Source organism: Aphelocoma coerulescens, unplaced genomic scaffold (assembly GCF_041296385.1).
Source record: "Aphelocoma coerulescens isolate FSJ_1873_10779 unplaced genomic scaffold, UR_Acoe_1.0 HiC_scaffold_140, whole genome shotgun sequence".
In the NCBI taxonomy this organism is placed as follows: domain Eukaryota; kingdom Metazoa; phylum Chordata; class Aves; order Passeriformes; family Corvidae; genus Aphelocoma; species Aphelocoma coerulescens.
The window spans coordinates 188,764-197,101 of NW_027183492.1; the positions used below are offsets into that span (position 1 = coordinate 188,764).

General features: G+C 69.0%; 1 protein-coding gene and 1 long non-coding RNA gene across 2 annotated transcripts; both read left to right on the forward strand.

The window, feature by feature from the left end:
- The first annotated feature begins 270 nt into the window (after nt 1–270).
- Nucleotides 271–6,758, forward strand: DDX39B (DExD-box helicase 39B). Its single transcript, XM_068998625.1, has 11 exons — nt 271–347; nt 1,455–1,673; nt 1,757–1,884; nt 1,964–2,056; nt 2,591–2,774; nt 3,732–3,850; nt 4,902–5,033; nt 5,181–5,290; nt 5,404–5,548; nt 6,029–6,176; nt 6,424–6,758. The coding sequence occupies exons 2-11, from the start codon at nt 1,463–1,465 to the stop codon at nt 6,438–6,440; spliced, it is 1,287 nt and encodes a 428-aa protein (XP_068854726.1). The 5' UTR covers nt 271–347; nt 1,455–1,462; the 3' UTR covers nt 6,441–6,758.
- Nucleotides 6,759–6,995: 237 nt separating this feature from the next.
- Nucleotides 6,996–7,824, forward strand: LOC138100765 (uncharacterized). Its single transcript, XR_011146900.1, has 2 exons — nt 6,996–7,449; nt 7,731–7,824. It is a non-coding gene; the product is annotated as an uncharacterized lncRNA (long non-coding RNA).
- Nucleotides 7,825–8,338: the final 514 nt, after the last annotated feature.

The window sequence follows — 8,338 nt, forward strand, 5'->3', positions numbered from 1 at the left end:
GGGGGGGCGGGGTTTCTGCGGGGCCTTTCGCTTGGCGGGGCGGGCGCGCGGCGTCCCTGAGGACCCCGCGGCGGGGCTGCCTTTCGCGCTGCCTGAGCGGAGGTCCGTCCGTAGCGGGGCCGGTGCGGGTTGAAACGAGCGGCGGAGGGGGCGCGGCGGGCGGCGGGGGGAGCGGCGGGAGCGCGGCGGCGGGAGCGCGGAGCGGGGCGGCGGCGGGGCCGCGCGCGCTCAGGCGATCGCCCGGGGCAGCCCCGGGCCGTGGGCGGGGCGCGCTCGGCGCGCGCGGGGCCGGACCGGAAGTGACGCTCAGCCCCGCCCTCTCGGTCGCGGCGGTCGCAGCGTTTGGGGTGAGTTTGGCCGGGCCGGCGCCGCATCCGCCGCCATCGCCGCCGCCGCCGCTCATCGCCGGCTCCCCTCGCGCCCTCCCGCCCGCCCCGCGCCCCCCGCGCCCTCCGCAGCGCCCCGGGGCCGCCGCCGCCGCCCGGGGGCCGCTCTCGGGCCGCCGCGATTGTGCGCTCCAAGATGGCGGCGCCGGGGGGCGGCGGGGGGGGGGCTCGGCGGGGGGGGGGGCCCGCGGCGCGGATTGGCGGGAACGGCGCGGATCGGGCGGGGCGGGGCCGGGGGGAGCCCGCCGGGATGGGGGGGCCGGGGGGGGGCGGGCCGGGACCCCCGAGCGGCGCCGGGGCCCTCCCGGTGAGGGCGGCGGAGATGGCGGTGCCCGGGAGGGGCGGGGGGGTCCCGGTGTCGGGGTCCCGCGTGCGGGCGGGGGTGGAATGAGGGGGGCGTGGGTGCTCCCTGGGCTGGGCGGGGTTTGGGGGTCCCGCGGGTGCTGCAGCCCCGGTTTGGGGGCACCCGGGAGTCTCTCTTGCGGAGGGTCTGCGGTGTCCCGGTGCTCCTGGGCTGCCGGTGACGTTCAGATCCCTTGGGGCGGTCTCGGTGGTCCCGGTGCTCCGGTGGCCTCTCGGTGCTGACTTTGCCTTGATCCCTTTGGGGGCGTGTTGGGGGTCCTGGGCCACTGCTGGTCCCGCAGTGCTGACCCTGCCCGGACCCCTCATGGGGCGGTGTCGGTGGTCCCGGTGTTTCCTTCTCACTGACCGTGCCCGGATCCCTTCTGGGGCTGGATGGCAGGGGTCCCACGGGTGGTGTTGGTGGTCCCACGGGTGGTGTTGGTGGTCCCATGGGTGATGCCAGGGGTCCCAGGGGTGATGTTGGTGGTCCCGGGGGTGGTGTCAGGGGTCCCACGGGTGGTGTTGGTGGTCCTAGGGGTGATGTTGGTGGTCCCGGGGGTGGTGTCAGGGGTCCCACGGGTGGTGTTGGTGGTCCCAGGGGTGATGTTGGTGGTCCCGAGGGTGATGTTGGTGGTCCCGGGGGTGGTGTTGGTGGTCCCACGGGTGGTGTCGGGGTCCCGCGGGTGCTGTCGGTGCCCCCTCCTCACCGGCCGCTCCCCTCCCCAGCCGCGAGCATGGCGGAGAACGACGTGGACAACGAGCTGCTGGACTACGAGGATGACGAGGTGGAGAACGCGGCGGGGGCCGACGGGGCCGAGGCCCCCCCCAAGAAGGACGTGAAGGGCTCCTACGTGTCCATCCACAGCTCCGGCTTCCGCGACTTCCTGCTCAAGCCGGAGCTGCTCCGCGCCATCGTCGACTGCGGCTTCGAGCACCCCTCCGAAGGTGCCTGGGGGGCCCTGGGGGGGCTCGGGGACCCTCCCGGGGGGGCCCCCGGCGGTGCTGACCCCCCCCTCGCCCCCCTGCAGTCCAGCATGAGTGCATCCCTCAGGCCATCCTGGGCATGGACGTGCTGTGCCAGGCCAAGTCCGGCATGGGCAAGACGGCCGTGTTCGTGCTGGCCACGCTGCAGCAGCTGGAGCCCGTCACGGGGCAGGTCAGGAGGGGGCTTGGGGGGCTGGGGAGGGGGTCTGGGGGTGTCACGGAGCGCTGAGCCCCCCGCTGTGTCCCCGCAGGTGTCGGTGCTGGTGATGTGTCACACGCGGGAGCTCGCCTTCCAGATCAGCAAGGAGTACGAGCGCTTCTCCAAGTACATGCCCAGCGTCAAGGTCAGCTCTGGGGGGGTCCTGGGGGGCGTGGGAAGGGTCTGAAGAGATTTAGGAGGGGGCCTGAGCGGGTCTGGGGGAAGCTGAGGGGGTTTAGGGGTGGGTGTGAAGGGGTTTGGGGGGTTCTGAGATGGTTTGAGGGGGCTCAAGAGGCTCTGAGCGTTTTGGGAGGAATCCTGGGGGGTTTGGGGATAGACCTGAGAGGGTTGGGGGTTGTCCTGGGGGGTTCCAGAAGCACCTGGGAGACTTTGGGGTGGCTCTGAAAAGGCTTGGGGGCGTTCTGGGGGTCTTGGCGCATCCTGAGCCCGTTTTAGGTGTCTCTGAGAGAGTTTGGGGGATCCCAGGGAATTACTGGGAGTTTTGGGGTGCAGATCACTGGGCGCTGCTGGAAATGGATGTGTTCTTGTGAGACTCGTCCATCCCAGAGGCGTTTTTGGGGGGACTGGGTGGGTCCCACCGTGTCCCACCCCCCCCAGGTGCGGTGTTTTTCGGGGGGGCTGTCTCTCAAGGGGGTTTCTGGGGGGGTCTTTGCTGCAGGTGGCGGTGTTTTTCGGGGGGCTGTCCATCAAGAAGGACGAGGAGGTGCTGAAGAAGAACTGTCCCCACATCGTGGTGGGGACCCCGGGCCGGATCCTGGCGCTGGCCCGCAACAAGAGCCTCAACCTCAAACACATCAAGCATTTCATCCTGGACGAGTGCGACAAGATGCTTGAGCAGCTCGGTGAGTCGGGGGTCCCAGGGGGGTCCCGGGGGTCTCTCAGGGGGTCCTGGAGGGGGGAGATGGGTGGGGGGGGGGCAGCACAGGACCCCAGCCCCGCTTTGGAGGGCTCTGGTTTGGGTCATGGGATCTTAATTCAGCGTTTTGGGATCCCAGTTCAGCCCCTGCCGTCCCAGTTAAGTCCCTTGAGGTCCTAAATCAGCTCCTGACACCCGAATTGAGCCTTTTGAGATCCCAGTTCAGCCCCTGCCACCCCAGCTGAGTCCCTTGAGATCCCAAATCAGTTCCTGACACTCAAATTGAGCCCTTTGGGATCCCAGTTCAGCCCCTGTTATTGCAGTTGGGCGCTTTGACATCTCAAATTAGCTCCTGACACCTGAATTGAGACCTTTGGGATCCCAGTTCAGCCCCTGCCACCCCAGTTAAGTCCCTTGAGATCCCAAATCAGCTCCTGACACGCAAATTGAGCCCTTTGGGATCCCAGTTCAGCCCCTGCCATCGCAGTTGGGCCCCTTGAGATCCCAAATCAGCTCCTGACACCCAAATTGAGCCCTTTGGGATCCCAGCTCAGCCCCTGCCATCGCAATTGGGCCCCTTGAGATCCCAAATCAGCTCCTGACACGCAAATCGAGCCCTTTGGGTTCCCAGTTCAGCCCATAACACCCCAGTCCAGCCTTTTGGGATCTCCTTGCAGTTCTCTGAGACCCCAACCCAGCCTCTGGGGTCTCAGTTTGCTGCTTTAGGGACCCCAGTCCGACCCTGTTCCCCTCCAGATGAGGCCCTGGGGACCCTCACCCACCCCTTTGGGACACCCATACCCTTCTCCAGACCCCCCACGTGCCCCGCTGGGACCTCAACCTCATCCTGTGGGCCTCAAACCCAACCCCCAGGGACCCCCGTCCACCCCTCTGGGACCCCCAATCCCCTCCCCGACCCCCCCTGATCCCCCGTTTCCCCCAGACATGCGCCGGGACGTCCAGGAGATTTTCCGCATGACCCCGCACGAAAAGCAGGTCATGATGTTCAGCGCCACCCTGAGCAAGGAAATCCGCCCCGTGTGCCGCAAATTCATGCAAGACGTAATTAATTAATCACCCTCCTTTGCCCCTCCCCCCGCCTCGGCCCCGCCCCCCGACGCCCCTCCCCCCTGTGCGGAAGAGCTCTCGCGCCCCTCCCCCTCCCCGGCCACCGCCCCTCCTCCTCCTGCTCCTGCTCCTGTCCCGGGCTCGTCCCGCCCGGAGGACGAAGACCCCCCCGAGCTGTGGCGGCCCCGGGGGTCCGGGACCCCCCCCGGGACCCCCCCCCCGGCCCGGACGGCGTTGAGGACACGGCGGGAGCCCCTTCGGCCTCGGCGCGACCCCGGACCCCGCGGCGCCCGGACCCCCGGCCCCGGCCCCGAGCCGGCCCAGAGCAGGAGTCGGGGGGCTGGGGAGGGGGGGAAAGGTGGGGGGGGCACCCCCCGGGATGGGCAGGACCCCCCCCCCGATTGTGGGGGGGGTCTCTGTGGGGATGGAGGGAGGGTGGAGGGGGGTGCTGGGGTGATGGAGGGGGGGCGTAGGGACCCCCTGGGCTTAGGACGAGGATCCTTGGGACTCTTTCTGGGGGCCTCAGGGCAGTTCTGGGGTTTCAGGAGCAGTTTTGGGGTCCTTGAGACTCTTTCGGGGTCTCGGGAGCAGTTTTGGGGTGCTTGAGACTCTTTTTGGGGGTTTTAGGAGCAGTTTTGGGGCTTTTGAGACTCTTCTGAGTTCTCGGAGGCTGTTTTGGGGTGCAGAGAGTAACAGGAATGCCCCCGGGAGCCAAATGAGGGTCCTTGATGACTCTTGGGGAACCTCAGGGGCAGTTTTGGGGTGCGGGGAGCCACAGGGACGCTCTGGGGCCACCCCAGAGTCCCCGGGCACGTAGGAACTCCCTGGGTCTGTTTTGGGCTCCTTGATGACTCTCTGGAGTCTCAGGGCTTGTTCTGGGGTGCAGAGGGGTCATAGAGACCCCGTGGGATGACGTTGGGGTCCCCGAGTGCTGTTTTGGGGCTCAGAGAGTTTTGGGGTGCCCGGGTGGGGCTCGGGGTGGGGGGGGGGGTGCCGAGGTGGGGCTGGGGGCCGCGGGCGGGGGCTCAGCGCGTTCCCCCCCCAGCCCATGGAGATCTTCGTGGACGACGAGACGAAGCTGACGCTGCACGGGCTGCAGCAGTACTACGTCAAACTCAAGGACAACGAGAAGAACAGGAAGCTCTTCGACCTGCTCGACGTGCTCGAGTTCAACCAGGTGCGGGGGGGGCGCCCCGAAATCCCCCCCAAAATCGGGCGGGGGAGCCCCAAAACGCAGGCGGGGGGAACGCAGGGGCCGGGAGGGGGGGGATCGCGGTGCCTGGGCGGGTTTCGGGGTGTCCAGGAGGTTTTGGGGTCCCCGCAGGTGGTGATCTTCGTGAAGTCGGTGCAGCGCTGCATCGCCCTGGCGCAGCTGCTGGTGGAGCAGAACTTCCCGGCCATCGCCATCCACCGCGGGATGCCGCAGGAGGAGAGGTGGGGACCCCTGGAGCAGCCCTAAAATAACCCCAGAGACCCCCCCCCCTCCCCGAGCCCCCAGAACGCCTCCAAACCACCCTGAACCCCCCCCCCCCCCCGTGCCCCCCCAGGCTGTCCCGGTACCAGCAGTTCAAGGACTTCCAGCGCCGCATCCTGGTGGCCACGAACCTCTTTGGCCGCGGGATGGACATCGAGAGGGTCAACATCGCCTTCAACTACGACATGCCCGAGGACTCGGACACCTACCTGCACCGGGTGGGGGCTCCGGGGGGGTCCTGGAAGGGGCTGGACACGGGTGTGGGGGACAGCGGGGACACTCGGGGGGTTCTGGGGGGGCTCCTGGAGGGGGTCCCCAGTGAGTGAGGGGGAAGCAGAGGGATTCTGGGGGGCTCCGGGGGTGTTTGTGGGGTTCTAGGGAGGTTTTGGGGAGGTCCCCAGGGGTTTTTGGGGTGGTTTCATGTCCTAGGGGGGTTTGGGGGGCTCCGAGGGTGTTTGTGGTGTCACAGGGTGGATTTGGGGGGGGGTTCCAGGGAGGATTTGGGGGGGTCCCCAGGGGTTTTTGGAGTGGTTCCATGTCCCAGGGGGGTTTGGGGGGCTCCGGGGGTGTTTGTGGTGTCACAGGGTGGATTTGGGGGGGTCCCCAGGGGTTTTTGGAGTGGTTCCATGTCCCAGGGGGTGTTGGGGGGGTCCCAGGGGGCTCCCGGGGGTGCCCCTGACCCCGATCCCGGCGGGCAGGTGGCCCGGGCGGGGCGTTTCGGCACCAAGGGCTTGGCCATCACCTTCGTGTCGGACGAGAACGACGCCAAAATCCTCAACGACGTCCAGGACCGGTTCGAGGTGAACATCAGCGAGCTGCCCGACGAGATCGACATCTCCTCCTACAGTGAGAGAAACGGGGGGCTCTGGGGGTCCTGGGGGGTCCTGGGGGCTCAGGGGTGCGGGGTTTGGGGTGAACATCAGCGAGCTGCCCCATGAGATCGACATCTCCTCCTACAGTGAGAGAAATGGGGGGCTCTGTGGGGGGTTTTGGGGGTTCTGGGGTTTGGGGGGTGGGTTTGAGGGGGCTGCCCTGTGTGGGTTTCCTGGTGCTGCCCCTGACCCCCCTCCCCTTTTTCTCTCTCCCCCTGCAGTCGAACAGACCCGATAAGGACCCCCCAGGCCCTGCCGCCGCCGGGACCCCCCGGGACCCCCCCCAAGTTGCCCCCGAACCCGGCCCGGCCGCGGGGGATGGGCCGCCGCCCCCCCCCCTCCCCCGGGGGTTTTGTAGAAAAAGGCCTGAAAAGACAAAAAAAAAAAAAAAAGAAAAACCCGAGAAAGAAGTGAAGCTTCCCCTGTGTAGCAGCTGGGGGGAGGGGCCTGGGGACCCCCGACCCCCCGGGACCCCCCAAACCCCCCGGGGCCCCCCCGACTCCCCCGGCTGTAAAATTTCTGGTTTTTTTTGGTAATAAAGTTTTGCCGGATCGGCCTCGAGCGTGTGGGGGCGGGGCTTGCGAATGAATGGGCGCCCATAAAAGGCGAAAGGGGCGGGGCTTGTGCGGGGGGCGGGGCTTCGTTACCGGGAGGGGGCGTGGCCTCGCTTTCCCGCCACTCGGTGCCGCCGCCATCTTGGCTGCGGTGGGCGGGGCCTGCGGTGGGCGGGGCTTGGCAGCGCTATAAAAGGGGCCGCGGGGCCGCCCGCAGCCTCTTCGCGCCGGGAGCGGGTGAGAGTCGGGGACGCGGCGCTGCTGGGGCGGACCGGGCGTGTCCTGAGGGGGCATCGGGGGCCGTGGGACGTCTGGGGGGTCTCGGGGAAATTGCAGCGTTCTTGGAAGAGGCGTCGGGGGGATTCTGGGGGTCTCGATGAGGGGAAATGGGGGAACTGGACCGGTGAGGTTGAGGGTGGTTGATTTGGGGTTCCCGGTCCCTTTGGGGGTCTGTCCCCGACCCCGGGGGGCTGTCGCGGTGATGACGCCAAAGACTAGAGTCTCCGACCCCCCCTGAGGACGCCACAGGCCTGAGCGACGCCCCCGAACCCGCCCGGGACCCCCCCCCGGGCCCTGAGTCCCCCTGGGGTCACCCCGAACTTCGGGGTCCGCGCTGGTCTCACCCCCGTTCCTCCCCCGCGTGTCGCAGGTGGCGGCGAGCGGCGGGACCGCGCTGTGTCCGGTAAATCCCCGGTAAGTCCCCCGTGACTCCCCCGTGATTCCCCCGTGCCCCCGGCGCGTGTCTGCGGTGGCGGCGGCGATGAGGAACAGGTTCAAAACCCCTGATCCGCCCTGAAGACACACTCGCAGCGCCCTGAGCCGCCGCCACCGCCCCAGGACCGTCCCCGGGGACCCCCCTGTCCCCGGTCACCCCCCCGGCCCCATTTCCAGCACCCCGGGACCCCCAACCCTCCCGGAGCACCGGGAATTCCCGTGCGTCCCTCGTCCCCTCAGAAACCGCTTCTCTTTTGCAGCCCCGGGACGAGGCCTCGGCACCGACTGCGCCGCCGGACAGGGGGAAGGGAGGGCTCGGATTTGGGTGAAATAAAGACGATTTTGGGGCCGAAATGGCGCCGTTGTTTCTTTAGGGCCGCCAGGGGTCGCGCGGGCAGGAGGGCGGGGCCAGACCGGGGTCACGTGACCCGGCGCCGTCTTGGGGAGGGCGCGGCGCGGGCGCCATCTTGGGTGAGTGGGGGGGGGTCGCTCAGAACGGGGGGGGCAGCGCAGGACCCTCCCCCCCCCCCCCGAGGGGTCCCTTCGGCCCGGACTCGCCCCTCCCCCGCCCCGAGCTCGCCCCTCCCCCCGGGAAGCTCCGAGCGGCCCGGGCCGGGCGGAATCAGCGGCCGGAGGGACGCGGGACCCCCCTCCCACCCCTCACCCTGCTCAGAGGGGTCCCGCGGGACCCCCCCGGCCCCGCTCCCCCAGTTCCGAGCACTTCCGGGTCCCCCCGAGGTGAGACCCGCGGGGTGTGGGGGGGGGAACTGGGCGGGGCCGGGGTCCCCACGGGGCTGGGCGGGGGGCTCTGCGGGAGGGGAGCTCGCCGTTCCCCCCCGGTACGCCTTTGGGGAGGGGAGGGGGGGGT

Bases quoted from the DNA above. Each gene is read 5' to 3' on its own strand.
- DDX39B (XM_068998625.1), top strand. From the start codon at position 1,463: ATGGCGGAGAACGACGTGGACAACGAGCTGCTGGACTACGAGGATGAC. The intron at 2,775-3,731 runs GTGAGTCGGGGG...CGTTTCCCCCAG, and splicing joins CAAGATGCTTGAGCAGCTCG to ACATGCGCCGGGACGTCCAG. The intron at 5,291-5,403 runs GTGGGGACCCCT...GTGCCCCCCCAG, and splicing joins GGGATGCCGCAGGAGGAGAG to GCTGTCCCGGTACCAGCAGT.